We start from the raw sequence: 16844 nt of genomic DNA, 5'->3' as shown, positions 1-16844 counted from the left end.
CCCTCTCCCTCTGTGTTCAGTTAGAAGGTGTGGTTAGAGTCCCAGCTCTGATGGCCACATCGTCCTCTGTATTTGCAGGTTCACTACAACATTGGCAAAAACCTGGCTGACAAAGGCAACCAATCGGCGGCCATCCGATACTACCGGGAAGCAGTGAGGTACGCGACCGAGTCTTCCAGAAATACCACGGGTGTGCGGGTTTTGATCTCACTTGCTGGGGTCCTAAACCCATCCCCTCAATGACCCCAACCTTGAAAGGTCTTCACTGATTGCTGAGAGTGTAGTGGAAAGTACTCAACAGTAATAGCTTGGTTTCTCTCTCAACTTTCAGGTTAAATCCCAAGTATGTTCACGCCATGAATAATCTTGGAAATATCTTAAAAGAAAGGAATGAGCTACAGGAAGCCGAAGAGCTGCTGTCTTTGGCTGTTCAAATACAGTAAGCATTGTCTTTATAATTATGCCAGGGACAAAGAAGCAAGCTCCTTTGCTCTGACTTCTGAGCCTTTCTTTTCTTATTAAAAATGCTCTTCAGGCCAGACTTTGCTGCTGCGTGGATGAATTTGGGCATAGTGCAAAACAGCCTGAAACGATTCGAGGCAGCAGAGCAGAGTTACCGGACAGCAATTAAATACAGAAAGAAATACCCAGACTGCTACTACAACCTCGGGCGTCTGGTAAGACCAGGCCGTCCCAGGCCTACAGGAGGAAAGACTGGGTTCCCCTTAATTAAAATCAAGTGACAGTCATAAGGCCTATCCAGCACTTGACTTATTTTATAAAGTGCTTCCATATCCATCTATCTCCTTTGACGGTAGCTGTTTGATTTCCTTATGTTCAGTGTTGAAGCTCTAATGAGCAAAAAGTCCAACTGAAACTAGCCAAGTCTATGAGATCAACAAGGCAATAGGTGAAACTAAGGATAGATTAAAAGTTCTTAGATCCCTTCCAAAGGGATAACTTCCTGATAAACACACACCTCTCTCTCTCTCTCTCCTCTCTCTCATCTATCTATCTATCTATCTCTCAAAAACACAAACTGAATAGAAATGGATTTAAAAACATGCGTGGAGTGTGGTTTCTGAGTTTCCTTCTCCTCCTTCCTCAAGAGAACAGATCTCTTCATCTGTAGGGAGTATTTTCCCCAAGAGACAGCTTGGGAAGTCAGGGCACTTGCTCAAAAGGGCTTCAGCATTACTTGCTGGAAACAGGAAATAATGTGTTCCACAAGTGGTTGTTGACAGACTGCATACGAAGATCTGATTGCTCTTGATTTTCTTGACAAAATGAGGCACAGAAATAGCAAAATTATTTAAATGGGAATTATTATATTCTCTGCTCAATCAACTCTTTAATTTGGTTTCAAGAAAGTAAATATATTTTTCTAATGTATTTAGATATATTAGGAAAAATTGTTATGGAAGAAACTTTTGATTCATTTGAGCCAAGCTGGAATATATGCACAGTGATATGGCTTTTAAAAGAAGTTTATTTCTAATTTTCCAGATTTTACCCAGTTTAACCTCACAGATAGAATAGCATGCCAGTGTACTAATGAAGTGCCTATTAATCCTCATTTTAAACTACTGAAGCTTCTTTGTTTTCTGGAATCCTTGTGTTATCAAAAACAATAGTACCCCACTGCTTGTATATCCACTCCATTTCAGACTTGGGAATCAATCTCTATAGAGAGTTAATATTCAAAAAATAACAGTAACCCTCATCCCCAGATGATTCCAGTGTCATGTCACTGGCCCTGCATTTGGGAAGCAGCTGTATTCAAGCTTTGACCTGAAGATCATGTCAAAGCAAAAGGGCTGTTTGGAAAGAGCAACTCAGAAAATGTTAGCTGCTTTAAATTTATTGGAAAACCAGTCTTCCATTTTTACCATGATGCGAATGATTCTGGTCTTAACATGTTTGTTTCTGGCCAAGATGGCCATGATTCTGTGAGATATGTGGATACAGTTTTTATGAATGGAGGAAACAAGATGGCGGGAATCGTAAAGACCAACCTTGCTATTCTACATAATTTACTTTAATTGAGTTAATAATGTTTATGTTATAAATTTTTAAGTGAAATGGCTTACTTGTTTTTGTTTCAAAAAGTGTTTTAGTTAGGAGGTGCCGTAGGAGGATACCATCTCCGTGTTTACTCTAGTTAGGAAAAGAGAAGTTCTTTTTCCCTGAGCACAGTCAGAAGGATGGCAATAATGGGACTGACCCAACAGAACAGCCAGGGGTTGGCTAGGGAAGATGGATAGCACAATATTCCCACTGTCCCTCATCAGCTTTCTGTGGAGCCACTGGGCATACATTTTGTTTTGTTTTGTTTTTCAACATTTCAAAATTCTGTGCTTTATGATCTAGTTACACGTTTTGATGCTAAAACAGCTGAAACTGGAAGACTGGAAAAGAACCAAAAGTGTTAGAGTGATTAACTGTTGTGGGCGGGGGTGATCAGTAAGATGTTATAATGATGTGAATAGAAACCAGAAAACTCAATAGCATACAAGACAGGGTCAAGCCTCACAAAGTTAACTAAGTGAGAATGGGGTGGGTACAGGAGGGAGCACATGGGGTGCCTGAATATATACACGTTACCTCTTTTCTGTGCTGCTAGACTAGTGCTTGGGCACCACATTGGACTCGTTGTCCCTCTGAGTTCTCTTGTTCCTTTTCCGATCCACTGAGAGTAGCTCTTCTTTAAGTCCCTCCTTATAAGGTGAGGGCATCAGCCTGTACCCTGTAATGTGCCCTGTGTGTCTGCCGCATCCTCCGGCTTTACAGTTCTGCACCACAGCCTTGCTCTTTCCCGGTAGCTAGCTGCCTGTCCCTGTAGTTCCTTAGGCTTTGGAAATAGAGAATATATGCTAAAAGAGCCTGCTGTAAGTTATATCCAAAGAAAGGATCACAGATATGAAATGCCTGCTTTAACAGTACACCTTAGTCCTGGGATCCATTACTTATTCACCTGGAAGATCACCATAGCACTGAACAGATTGAGACCTTGATATTGTTTACTAATTAGGCTGCTCTGAAATGCTTCCCCCCCAGTCCTCTGCCCCCACCCCCTGTTCCTGCTCATTTAAGGCTTTTGCTCTCCATTGTGGTTTAATTACCCAGCTTTTGCCCACTTGACAGCTTAAAAGCATTAAGAGCTTAATCTTTAACAGCTCAACCAATCCATTTATATATTGGCAAATGAGAGGCACTTAATAACTTCAAGGTGTCTTCTTTAGAAGTCACATTTTTATAACATAAGAGAGAAATTTGTTTTGATTTTTGGACCTTGATAAGGGAATATAATGCAGTTCTCTTGTGGAATAGAAAATTAGGAAGAGCTGGGTTTTTTGGGACATACTGCTGGTCCTAGAGAGTTAGGATCTAGTGGCCAGAGGTATTACTGGAGACAGTTCACTAGGCAGACGCTGATTGTATCACTCAGGATGCATTCAGAAAAAAAACAGTGTGCAAATTATTGTAAATAGAAAAGAACTTAAAATGTGAAGCCATAGAATGGGCTGTATGGTGCCATACATGGTAGTGCATGCCAGTTATCCCAGCAGCTCGGGAGGCTGAGATAGGAGGATTGCAAGTACAAAGCCAGCCTTAGCAACTTTGCAAGAACTGATCTCTAAAGAAAATAGATATGTGCATTGAATGGAAGTTATATTGGTTATCTCAGATGTGTTAAAATGTTGCCATGGGTTTTGTCCAAGTGAATCAGATACATATCACATGCTAGATAGAATTGCCTTAAAATCACTAGGATAGCCTATAAAGAGAGAGAATACAATGTTAATATAATTAAGTATCCCAAATTAGTGTAATTTTTTAACTGTTTATATCATCCATTTTAAAGAGTAAAATATTATAACCTGCTTGTCTGAGTCTCATGGGAAATTAATTGTGACATCTTTAGTAAATGGATATTCGTATGTGTTTCCAGAATTCATTAAATCCATCTTTTTCTGGTATAAATACCATCTATTTGCTGTGTGGGTCATAAGTCTAATCAAACATTTCTGTTGTCTAATGGAAAGATACATTCAGCCAGGTGTAGTGGTGCAAACCTGTAATCCTAGTGGCTGGGGAAGCTGAGGCAGAAGATTGCAAATTTGAGGCCAGCCTATGCAACTTAATGAGACCCTCCCTCAAAGTAAAAAATTAAAAGGGCTGGGGGTGTAGCTAAGTGGTTAAGCACCCCTAGGTTCAGTCCCCAGAACCAAAAAAAAAAAAGTATACACTTGACAATAAGGAAGGAAATCGCCTTGAACTTTGATAATTGTTATCATTTGTTCCTTTTGCAGAGTTAAAAGGATCAAGAACATTCAGATTAAATGTGCCTCTGAACTGAGTTCAAGAGGGCCAGAGGGTCACCAGCTGAAGAATACATCTCTTTCTCCCTCTGTGGCTTCTATTACCTATGCAAATTGAGAGCCAGCCATTTTTTATTGTTACCAATGTTAAACAAAGTTTCCTTTCAAGAGAAAGCAACAGATAATTCTGTCCTTCTTAAACCAAGCAAACAAGCTCTGAATTGCCAAGAAAAAGGTTTTACATGACCGGAGGAGTTCACAAAGTGTGTCTGGCATAGTCATCCTTTTATGTTAGGGTCAAGTGTGGATAAGAAGGAGCTCAAAGGCCAGTCTTCATAAGGCAGTTTGGACACAGAGCTATTCATCACATAAAATATTTGTTTACTATTCTAAATAAAACTTTATCAAAGATGGACTGTATGGGGTCTTTCTAGATAAAGAATAATAAGCAGTATTGAAATGTTAGTAGCCAGAAATATGATTTGATACCTGACATAACAAATATTAGATTATGTAGTTAAGATGCCCAAGCTCTGGACCTAGACCAGGTCTTCATTTCTAGATGTCTGACTTTGGTTATTAATTTCCCATACCTTAGTTGCTTCATCTGCAAAATAGGGATGCTAATAATATCTATTTCATTGAAAAATAAATGGGTTAATATGAAAAAGTCAGAAGTCCCATATATAAAGATTAGGTTGGTTTTTGTTTGATAGTTTTTATGAGGTTTTATTTTGTTATTGATATCTTAGAGAAAAGGCAGAAATTTTAGAATAATGATTTTTTTTTCTTTTTTTGTCCTTGCATCGTTTTCAGTATGCAGATCTAAATCGCCATGTAGACGCATTGAACGCGTGGAGAAATGCCACCATGCTGAAGCCAGAACACAGCCTGGCTTGGAACAACATGATCATCCTCCTTGACAATACAGGTGCAGAAGGGAGAATTCAATGGATCAGAGGCAATTGTCCCATCCCACAGTACTGCTGAATAATTGAGAAGCAGAGAGTAGTGTGCCCTCCACCACCCCAAGTTAAAAAATAATATGGATGTAAATATTTTACATTACAAAAATGTCTATTCTTCTAGAATATGGAGCTTCCTTTGATATATTGAAATACGAATGTTGGGGAATGGTGTTGAGTCATTGGGGAAGGTGTGTGATTCCATCTCATTTATTCTGAAGCCTGTCATCCAGCTACATTAGCACCCAGGTGTTAGAGGCACCCAGATATGAGCAAGAAGAGGTTTCTGGGCTCCTGGGATAGGAGGGCAGGTCCATGTTCACTAGCTCACTGATTGCATACAGAAAACACCCTCCAGTCTATACCAAGAGCCTTGGATTATTTATCTATCTATTTATTTATTTATTTATGGTACTGAGAACTGAACCCAGGGGTGCTTTAGCACTGAGCTACATTCCCAGATCTTTTTATTTTGCGGCACGATCTTGATGAGTTGCTGAAGCCAGACTCAAACTTTTGATCCTCCTGCCTCAGCCTCCCGAAATTATAGGCATGCGTCACTGCCCCCAAATCTTGGATCTTATTTGATCTGGTTTTTATCCCGTAGCAGACTGGGTTCAGCCAATTTGGAGTTAGTTCACTACCCTTGCTTTAGAAAGCCAACTATTCTTTAAGAAACCGCGGTGCTACTTGGCAGCATTTAAAGCTGGCAGGCCATCGAAACGGTGCAGGGAAGGGACTGGTTTCTAAGGAAAATGCCAAGCACACACTTCCACTTGCAAAGTGTTCCCCAATTAAGGTGTCACTGTGATACGCTTATTTTGCAGATGTGTTTTCTCCGGTTTGGGTATAACTGGTGTCTGGGGGAAGATTAAAACTGGGTTTTATATGGTTTACAGAAATTAATCAAAAGCCGTTTGCAGGATGTGTCAGAACTCTGCTCTGAGCTGCAGAGGCTCTGCCATTCAGGAGGCTGCCTATGTTTTACACATGCTACATAGATTTCCCCAGTAGTTTATTCATAATTGTGTATGATGTGTGTCAGCCCTGTTAATTATAGAGAGAGACAAAACACAAGTACAATATTAACATGCTTTTTACTTTTCCATTTTTTCCTCCCAGGTAATTTAGCGCAGGCTGAAGCAGTTGGAAGAGAGGCACTGGAATTAATACCTAATGATCATTCTCTTATGTTCTCCTTGGCAAACGTGCTGGGGAAATCCCAGAAATACAAGGTGTGTAAAGCACAGGCTGTGATTTCTTGTAATGAATGCCAGCAGCTGACAGAAGCCATCAGTGTTACTTCTGCCCAGTTAAATTCGGAATCAGGCCAGAGCCATGTCAGCCGTGCACCAGGGCGAGCTGGTCAGTTTGTTTCCTGGAAAAGTTGCCCAAAAGATGGATGTGCAGGGTCAGACCCCGTGTCCTTTCTCATCAGAACTCAGCCATTGTTCACACGTGGGGAGGGGAAGAGAAGAGAGACCAGGGCAGGGGCAGTGACCAGGAAGAGTTGCTGACGCTGGTCCCTTGAACTGCCCGGCTGGGGTGAGGACCATTCAGCACCGCGACTGCTCCTTCCAGGACACGTCCCAGCCCCCACCCTCTCACAGAAGGGTTGGACGCTGTCCCTTGCAGTGGAGCCAAAGCTGAGTTTTATTTCTGGGAGCTGTTTTCTCCACAAAAGAAGGACCAGCCCATGAGGAAACACGACTGCGTCTGCAGTTTTCCCTCCTCTGAGTTACAGGTTGTCAGCAAGGCCGGACGTTGCTCACCAGCAGAAAGCACAAGATGGCAAATCTGTTCCACTTGGTGTCCCAGGATGTGTGAGAAATAGGCTGAGCCTAGCTCCCCGTGTATTAAGATTCTTAACACCAATGATCTCAAACCCTAGTTTTGTATATCAGAATGACTCAGGAAGCTCATTAAAACAGAGTCCTTCTCATGAGGATGGGGTCAGGTCAGGGAATGTCTTTTTTTTTCCATTTCTGGGGATGGAATTCGGGGTCTCACCCATGCTGGGCAAGCGCTTTACCACTGAGCTGCACCCCCAGCCTGGAATGGGTTTCCAACATGCATCCTCAGTGCCTGACACACATGGGCCTTTTGGGGGACAAATATTTCAGAATCAGGGCCTATATGTTATTTTGATCACTCTGAGGCTACAGATAAAACCTAAAGCCTAATGGAAGTGATTGATTAATATTTGATCAGTGTTATTTACTTCTCCTTTTCTGTTCATTAAATGCCATTACTGGTAGAATTCTCATAGAGTTAAGATTCTTTATGGGTTTATTTTTAAGTGTCAGGGAAATTAGTAGCTTCAGGATACATTGTTAATATTTCTAGATTTTGCTCCAAAGATGGCTTTTTGAGAGACTGGGTTTCATTTTTTTAAGGAGCCACTTGAGGGGCATGGGAGGGTTATAGGTGTCCTTCCTAATGACCTTTGACCTTTTCAGCCATTGTCTGCCTAGGATGGTCAGGAGTCTTGGCTCTCCATTAACCCAGCTACAGAAATTCTTCAAGATGCAGCTTATATGATGTTTTTTACTTCATTTTTTTCCCATTTTTTTAATTGGTGTATTATAACTGTACAAACTGATGGGATGTGTACATGGCATTTTGGTGTATTCGTATATGCATATAATAGACAAGGTAATTTGGCCAGTAGTACTCCCCAGCACTTTTCCTCTCCCTCTCAACGTCCCTTAGATGATCACTGTATTGGTGTTTCTATCATCCTGCAGTCTATCCATTAGAATTTCTATTGAGGGGACAGAACCCAGGATTCATTAGGCTTCCAAGTCACTTTTTCCTTTTTTCCCAGATAATATAGAAAATATTCCATAAAGCAGAGTGGAAATTTCCCGTTTTCTTGCACATTTTTCATCCTCATTGTTAAGGCCAAGGTGCTGAGCCTAAGATAAGGAAACAGAAGAAGAAATCAGGAGCTCAAGTTGAGTTCTCAGGACAGAGAGGGGTGGAGGACTCCTCCAGCCAGGTGTCACCCATGAGCCTCATTTAATATGGTTTTATATTAGGATTTGGAATTTTAAACAAGTTTTTTTTTCTTATAATGCAAAAAAAAATGATACCTGTTGCTGTTGGTGTGCTGCGTGCCTGGTGCTGCTTGTCTGGGGGTGTTCCTTGCTCTGGATGCTGTGGAGAAGGATGTGGTGGTGATGGGCTGCTTGGGCACAGTCTGACTGGGTCTCTCTGCTTTTCACCTGAGCACATTGCTTACTGGCTCCATCTCTAGGGAGGCTACCTGAGTGCAGAGCTGAGTCTCCAGTCCTGATTTCCTGTCTCTTGCTGATCTGTGTGCTGATGGGTGATCTTAAGAGCCCAGTTTGTATTCATGAAGTGACTTAATGCATCTCTTGTTGGACTCTGAAACTTCGTGCAGGCTTCCACAGCCTGTTCTGGGGCTTTGACATGCACAGCAAGCATTCTCACGCTGAGTGGTCTAGGGATCCTCTCCCAGCAGCCCTTTTTATCTATTAGGAGTCACTGCACGGCCCCGGCCTCAGTTTATTCATGTGTAAAATGGAAATACTGATCTGCAGAACCTCTGATGAGGGGATATGAAAAAATGTACAAGAACAAAATTGAGAAATTGCTCTATCAAAATGTAATCTGCTCTTAAAATACGCGCGTGCGCGCGTGTGTGTGTGTGTGTGTGTGTGTGTATCATACTGTAAGTATAAGGTAAGAAAAATAACATAATTTTTCCCAGTCCCAGCTACATACTTTGCCTGGCCATAGCTCTGAGCCTGAGGGTCACCTGGTCTTAGCTTTGGGAGAGACGGGCAGATGCTAGAGGGTGACCCGTGTGCAGCCCCAAGTGGATTCACTGGAAGGAAGGAGAGCTGAACAGGGAATGTTGCTGAATGGTTCATGGTCCCGTTGACCACCTGCCTTCCCTCATTCAAGTGGATCACAGTGGCCCTGAGCCACACCTTCCAAGGGCACAGAGAGGGCTGTGGTCTCTGAGGCAGTGATGCTTCTTCTTCCCCACCAGCTGTGGGGGCTGAAGGAGCTGCCCAGTGAAAGCCCACACTTGTTCCACCGCAAGATGCAATTTCCAAGGCCTTTCTCAGTGTATCCAATGCTCTTCAGAAAATTTCATAGCATTTCTGGGGCTTTGAATCCTGCAGAATCTGTGTTTGTGAGAGGCCCCTCGCCTCCCCCTCCTCCAGGCCCAGCTGCAGATGGAGAGCTGCTGAAGGGTGCTCTGGAGCCCCACCTTGTCCTGAGAGGGCGTGTCTGGCCCACACTCCCCTTCCCTAGACCCATCTTCCTCAGATGCCCCTTTTGCCCATGTGCCACGGTGTTCCCATCTCCAGGCTCAAGAAACGTGGACTCACATTTCCTCCCCTGTTGAGACCTGACCCACTGCTTTCTGTCGGTTCTTCCTCAGACCCATTCTTTCCTTCTCAGCTTCCTGCTCCCTCTGCAGAGTTCAGATCCTGCCTTGCCGGGAATAGCAGAGCCTAAGGAGGGGTGGGCCGAAAGCCTCTCCAGGCCCACCTGTGCCCCCACCCTAAGTGACTGTCATCCCTTTAGGCATTTGAGCAGTTCCATAATGAATGAAGAAATAAATCTAGGACCCCCTAGAAAACTCCTAAACTGCATTTATCCCTAAAACCGTTCTCTCCAGTGAATCCTGCTTTATTTGCAGGCAGGGAAGCATAACTAAATAGATTTCAGTTGCCTGGCCTTATTTTCTAAAGTTTTAGACTTCAAATAGAAATATTTCAAAATCAGAGACAATATAGTTATAGTTATGTAGAAACCCCTGCTAACTCCGCAATCCATTTGATTGGCGCAGTGAGGTCTTGTTTTTGGTGTTCTTATTGCAGCTTACTTGATAGAGCAGGAAAATTGTAGGCTTTTTTTTTTTTTAAGAAGTGGAAATTGAACCCAGGGGTGTTGTGCCTCTGAGCTACATCCCCACCCCTATTTATTTATTTATAGAAAGGGTCTTGCTAAGTCGCTGAGGCTGGCCCTGAACTTGCGGTCCTCCTACCTCAGCTTCCCAAGTTGCTGGAATTACAGGTATGCACCACCATTCCCGGCTCAAGAACCTCTTTGGAGGCATTTCAGCTACTGAAACTTGGATTATAGACACTGAAATAGAGTTGACCTCCTGTATTTTAGCCTGATGCCTTCATTCAGCCACTTCTGAATGATATTTCTAAAATGCAAAGTTTTCTCCACTCGCTCTGTCTAAAAAGCACTGGTTTCAGAGATGTCTGCCTACATACCCAGTGTGTTTCTTAGGACAACCATGGGCTGTCACAGGGCAAAGGAGCTGCTGTTCTTGCAGGTTAGAAAATGCAGAGTCTGAGATAAGGAGAGCCCACCCAGAAAAATACACCTAGGATACAAGAAGCAAAAATAATCATCCCCACACCAGAAGCTTTAGTTGTTGAAGTTTAGTGTTTAGAGCCATTTGCAGCATGCTTGGCCCTCTTAGAAGAGGAATGAAGTGGGAGTGAATGGTGGCCCCCGACACGTGCCAGGGAGAATAGATAGGGCATCTTTATCTCTGCACTTGATGGTAGAAAGCTGCAGTCCAGTCTGCAGTGTTCAGCATGATCAGGTAGGAAAATACTTTGCCTGCTTTACAGTGACCACATTGGTTGTGAGGATGATTTGGAGGAAATGCAAGTCTATGCAAGAATCGATTCATGCACATCAGGGCATTCGGTCACGGTCATACACGGTACTGTGACAGCTTCAATGACAGAGGGCTGCTTCTTTCTCATTCTCTCTGCTTATTCTTTCCAGCTGAATGAGCTGCTTCTGGGTTGCCACGGGTGTTGTGGGTTCTTCAGGAAGTGAGACAGGTGCCGACTCCTATGGTGAGGGTCCTGGCAGGGAGTTCCTTGGTGCAGGCTGAAGGTGGCTGTCATGGGTGCTGCAGCCAGTGCTTGGCTTCACTCGGCCTCCTCTCATCTACCGTACCCTGATCCAAGCAGCTCGCTTCCAGTTGCAGAATTCCAGCCACTTCTGGGAGGCAGGTTGCGGAGCTCATGGGCACAGTCATGCCCTCTCAGTGCTGCCCTTGGCGCCTTGGCTTCCTTGCGAGGTCTTCAGAGCCTCTTCTCACAGAGCATGTTTCTGGAAGGACACAGTGATACAAAGGAAGGGTAACAGTTTGAAAACCACAGGCAATAAAAACAGAATCACTTTTGCTTCATGTTACAATACTCTCTTTTGTATGTGTTTCTTTCTTTTTTTTTTTTTTTTTTTTTTTTTAGGAATCTGAAGCTTTATTCCTCAAGGCAATTAAAGCAAATCCGAATGCTGCAAGTTACCATGGTAATTTGGGTAAGGAAACTTTTCAAATTGGATTGCATTGAAACTCTATATAATTAAAATGAAATGGGCATATTTCTATAAAGTCATTGTTAGGAGAATGGTTTTTTCCAAAGCTAGTCTGTATTGTCCTTCATAATCTGGTTTTAAAATTTGGTTTTATTATGCCATTTCAAAGACAGCCTTATTTGCAAATTGTGATTGCATAACCAAGACAACCCCCCAAATTGCCCACCGAGTTTATTGCCTTCTTATGAGAACTCGGATCTTCCCTCTGTGTGAAGGAACCTACTATGTTAACCCGAAAGGTACTTCTTAGGGAACACACCTCCTGATCCCTTCTTCCAGAGTGGATCCTCCCGCTTCCAGCCCTGTTTCCTCTGCTTGTGTTCCCTTATGCTGTGGCCAAAATGTACTAATAGTTATTTATTCCCCAGAATTCCTTTCTTCCATTCTGACATCTCCAAAGTTGGAGTTTTCAGTGCCTACCGAACAGCTCAGAAAGCTCAGTCATGCAAAGGTGTTTTTCTGAAGCTACTTATCATAAAAGCATCTTAGTTTTTCTTCCCACATTGGAAGTTTAGTTTATTTACATAATTGTAACAATCAGGTTTATCCTAAAAATTAGGTTTATTGTGACAATCATTATATGGTCAAATCTTGCTATTAGAACCCTTACCTCCAGCTAGGACACACAATCTTTTACTGCCAAAAGGTGTGAGAAAAATCATTACTTTAAATAAACAGTTGACTTCTCTTTCTTTATAAATAAAATAAAAGGCTGGACTTCTGTGTGGCCAGAATTCTAAATAGTGCTGGGAGCCCCACTCTATCTGGCCTGGGTCCTGGAAATTTTATGGCAACTTTAAGACACTTAATGCACTTTTCTTTTTATTTATGTCTTTATGTAATGATGTTGCTGTAGGCAGATGTATCCCATCTATTGATAGGAAAAGCCCTACAGAAAACTGGCAGAGGTTAAGTGGATCATCCCCAGGGAGTATGATTACAATAGAATGTTCAGTACAAACAATATTTTTTTTAAGCAATGATTTTCAAAAACTGTTTGCAAATGCCCTGGAATAGTTCTTTGCACAAGTAGTTGGGAATCATGCAAGTTATTCAGAAGCGTTTCCAATGAAATTCATCTCCTGCTATTTCAGCTGTGCTTTATCATCGTTGGGGACATCTCAACTTGGCCAAGAAACACTATGAAATCTCCTTGCAGCTTGACCCCGCGGCAGCAGGCACCAAGGAGAATTATGGCCTTTTGAGAAGAAAGCTGGAACAAATGCAGAGAAAGGATGTCTGACCTCTTGCATTCCTCCTGTGTGTGTGTGTGTGTGTGTGTGTGTGTGTGTGTGTGTGTGTACACGAGGCATATCATTAACATAATATGCTTGTTTAACCATTTGAAATTCTTGGACATGTTGTTTATTTTACTGTTATTTTTTTTCTATTAAAACAAAGACATGCAAAGAGATTACAGCACCAGCAATATACTCCTGAATGCTTGATAGGGTTTTTGCATCAAAATTGTATTTTTTCAGACAACTCCAATGTAATTCTAGACTCCCCAAAATGAAACCTTTTCTAAGTAAACAAAAAAACAGAAAAAATTATCTAGAGTAACTTTTCCCAATATTAAGTCTGCTTTTGGGCTATGAGCATTGTGTATAGACTAGCACTATGAAACCTCAGTTGTAACCAAGAAATGACGGACTCCTACAATTTATATGAACATCAAATGTGTCTGTATATTAGCATTTTTATTTAATGACCGTATATTAAAGAGTTTGGGGTTTGTTTTTTTGTTTTTTGCCTTTTACCTCTTATTTTGTAACAATGTATCATGAACTTTCTTTGTAAGGAAATATTTATTTGTATTTTTATGTATTGGACAGGGCAAATAATTGAAGGAAGAATGAAAAATTTTGACACCCAGAATATTTATATACTTTTTCCTCCATAGACAGAAATGGACTCCTGCAATGTATTTTGTATTCTCCAGTATGTGCAGTTTCAGTACCTAAGAGATCATGTAATAGTCTCCATGAACCGTCACTATTGATAGGCAATTCCAGCCATGCTATAGATAAGAGCAGGCAGCCTACCATCCTGTTCCTGTTAATTCCAGTGTTGACAGGACTACATGTGTGTATACATAGGGTTTTATGTGTTTCAGCGTAAAGCAGTTATCCATTTTGTGTAACAGAACTGCAGTCCTTATTCTGTCCAGAAAAAGCAAAAGGAGTCATATTTGGGGACTTTAAGATTTGGGGGATTTTTTTCCAATTTTGATTGGATCAGAATAATCATGTTCAGTTGTTTGTTTGCTGTCAACCTAATGGTTCATTCAGTCTCTGTTATTTCTTATGCAGTAAAACTATTACACACACTGGCATTAAAATGTCATATTGCCTTCTTGATAGATGCTTTTCACGTTTGTGGATTTTGTGTCCTCCTTTCCCTTACAATGGAATCAAAGTGACCAATTTATCTTTTCTAACGTGTCTTCTATTTGATTTTAGGGCCCATTTTATACAATTGCATTATAAAGTTATTCAGGTTCAGAGAATGGGTGGCATAGAACCACAACGAGGTGAATTTGATTTTCTGCACTCACTTTTTTGAGGACAGATCTGTGTAATTATAACTTATGGTTGTTGAGATACATCAGAAAAGTGCTGTTTTGACATTTCTTAAATGGACCCCAAACAACAATTCACAGATCTCCTAGGAGCAGGGGCTGCCTTATTATTTATGTTCCTATAGTGCTTAGCTTGGCAGAGGATAGATTTGGTATATACTGTGGGGGGGGCGGTTTAAAGCAAATCTCTCCCCTTTTGGGGTGGGGTACTTATCCTTCAAGAATAAAGAAAAAGTATTTCTTATAAAAACCCCTGCAGCACCTTTTTTCCCCTGACACTAAAACTAGTGTCAAACCTGGACCCTGCCTCCAGATGAACCATGAGCTCTCCCCACTTGGTCTCTCTGGTTCCCACTGCAGCCATTTTCTATCCAGAGAAAACAGTCATTTATTTGATTGACATTCCAGGAAGCCTTTTATCTGCAGAGTTTGGAAGTGTACCATGACGGCTGTCTTTCCTTCTCTTCCCATCTGAAGCAGCCACTGCCTTTGGATCTTGGGTTTCCTTCCTAGCAAGACTGAAGTGGATGGCTACCTCCCAGTTCTCTTTGTTTTGTTTTGTTTTTTTGGGGGGTGGGGTTTTGGGGATTGAATTCAGGGGCACTCAACCACTGAGCCACATCCCCAGCCCTGTTTTTCCATTTTATTTAGAGACAGGATCTCACTGAGTTGCTTAATGCCTTGCTTTTGCTGAGGCTGGCTTTGAACTCCCGGTCCTCCTGCCTCAGCCTCCCGAGCCTCTGGGATTTCAGGCGTGCACCACTGCACCTGGCTCCAGTTCTCTTCTGATTTTTTATGACAATGAGGGGAGTGAGTGACAGCATCAAGCCAAATATGGGGAAATTAGTTGTCACCCTTCCCCTCCTTAGTAGCAGGTATCATCTAGTCTGGAAGGTAGTTTGGGTCTTTACTCGTTCAAATTTGTTTTGGTGCATACGGAAGCTTAAATTCTTTCAGATTCATCCTGTTACAAAGAGCAGACCATGCCTTGACAGGGATTCTGAGTCTGTTGACATTTCATGAGCATGTTCTTTGTATTTCATTTCAAATTACTGACTTAAAATACACAGAACAGGCCCCACCTCAGAGCAATGGAAGTCGCAGTCACAAAACCCAGACTTGGGCCTCAGCTGTCCGTCACGGGCAGTTCACTTCTCATTGCTCAAGCTCATTTCTCATCTGCAAAGTGGAGATAGTAAGATCTCCCTCAATAAGCTGGGAACCTCTTGGCCCAGCAGGTCCTTTATAAATGGTAGTCTGGGATTTTTGAAAGAGTATCTGTGTTTGGAGCAAATAGATCTGCCCTTCAATACATTTATTCCCTCATTCATGCATTAAATAGTAGGTGCCTACTGTGTGCCAGAGACTTCTTGGACCCTGTGGATACAAAGGTGAATGGAAATGGATATGATCTACAGAGCTACCCAAGATAAGAGAATGGGGTGGATGCTGATAACGAATTATTATGTAGTCCTATAAATAATACCTGGAGAGAAAGGCCTGATCTAACCTGCAGTCAGGAAAGGGTTTCATTGGATGGTGACTTCTGAGATTTGATAGAGGAAGAAAGTCACTCTAGGCCAGCTGTTCTCAATCAGGAGATTTTGCCCTCCAGGGGACATTTGGCAATGCCTGGAGATATCTTTGTTAAAACTGATCCGGTGGGGAAGGCAGACTATACCTCCTACCGCTTACCAGGCAACTCCTCTTCAACAAAGAATTATATACCCCAAAACATCAGCACGGCCAAGGTTAGGAAACCTAACTATGCAGAAGAAACAGCATGCACAAAGGCCCCTGGTGAGAAAGTGGGTACAAAATCCAAGCTGGAGGGAGAGGGGCATAGGATAGAGTGACAAGAGCCAGTTTGTGCCAGAGTCCCCAGACCAGAGAATCTTCATCTTAAAGTATGGAAGGATTCAAAGCAGGAAGAGACACAGTTCAATTTATGTTGTGACAAGATCACTTTGGCTGCTGATGGGAAGAAATTAGAGGCAAAGAGATGTGAACAGAGTGGCAGACTATTCCAGGTGTGCAGTGTCCGGATGAAGGTGGCTTGGTGCAGCAAGGTGGCAGTGAGATGGAGAAATGGACTGATGAGAGAAATGTCTAGAAATCAATTGATGATAGGTAGGCTGGGAGGGAATGAGAGGTGCCAGCGTCAGCTCAGTGCAGATTGAGAGAAGCCTTTGAGAAGCTGCCTATGAACCAGAGAGAGGAGGGTCTAGAAAAGAAAGGAAGGAATGGGATCCAAATTTGGGGGGAGATCAGCCCTACAAAAGGGGGACAAAGTTACTGCTGTATGTTAACAAGGTCCCATGGGAGTAGAAGTGGACTCCTGGTCATTCATTCAGTTGGCCAAGCCCCACTTGGAGCATTCAGCAGTTATGCTACAAGATGTCAACCTTTCTGAGACTGTTTCTTCAAATTAAAAAAAATGCAGGACATAGTGCTTATCTTGCAAGGTTGATGTAAAGACAATATAATAGGGGCTGGGGATGTGGCTCAAGCGGTAGCATGCTCACCTGGCATGCGTGTGTTCTGGGTTCGATCCTCAGCATCACATACAAACAAAGATGTTGT

General features: G+C 42.3%; 1 protein-coding gene across 3 annotated transcripts in view; it reads left to right on the top strand.

Moving 5' to 3' along the window:
• The window catches only part of Tmtc4 (transmembrane O-mannosyltransferase targeting cadherins 4), a 56939-nt gene extending 42897 nt beyond the window's left edge, over positions 1-14042 (top strand). For all 3 annotated transcript variants that reach the window (XM_078016295.1, XM_078016296.1, XM_078016294.1), the window contains exons 12-18: positions 79-158; positions 332-439; positions 536-677; positions 5139-5253; positions 6410-6522; positions 11554-11623; positions 12775-14042. In XM_078016295.1, coding sequence (XP_077872421.1) covers positions 79-158; positions 332-439; positions 536-677; positions 5139-5253; positions 6410-6522; positions 11554-11623; positions 12775-12923 — 777 coding nt within the window. In that variant the 3' untranslated portion in view covers positions 12924-14042. The remainder of the gene's footprint in view (positions 1-78; positions 159-331; positions 440-535; positions 678-5138; positions 5254-6409; positions 6523-11553; positions 11624-12774) is intronic.
• The last annotated feature ends 2802 nt before the right edge of the window (positions 14043-16844 follow it).

This window comes from Ictidomys tridecemlineatus, chromosome 6 (genome assembly GCF_052094955.1).
Source record: "Ictidomys tridecemlineatus isolate mIctTri1 chromosome 6, mIctTri1.hap1, whole genome shotgun sequence".
Taxonomy (NCBI): domain Eukaryota; kingdom Metazoa; phylum Chordata; class Mammalia; order Rodentia; family Sciuridae; genus Ictidomys; species Ictidomys tridecemlineatus.
The sequence above is the reverse complement of the archived record's forward strand: the minus strand, read 5'-3'. Positions and strand labels throughout refer to the sequence as shown.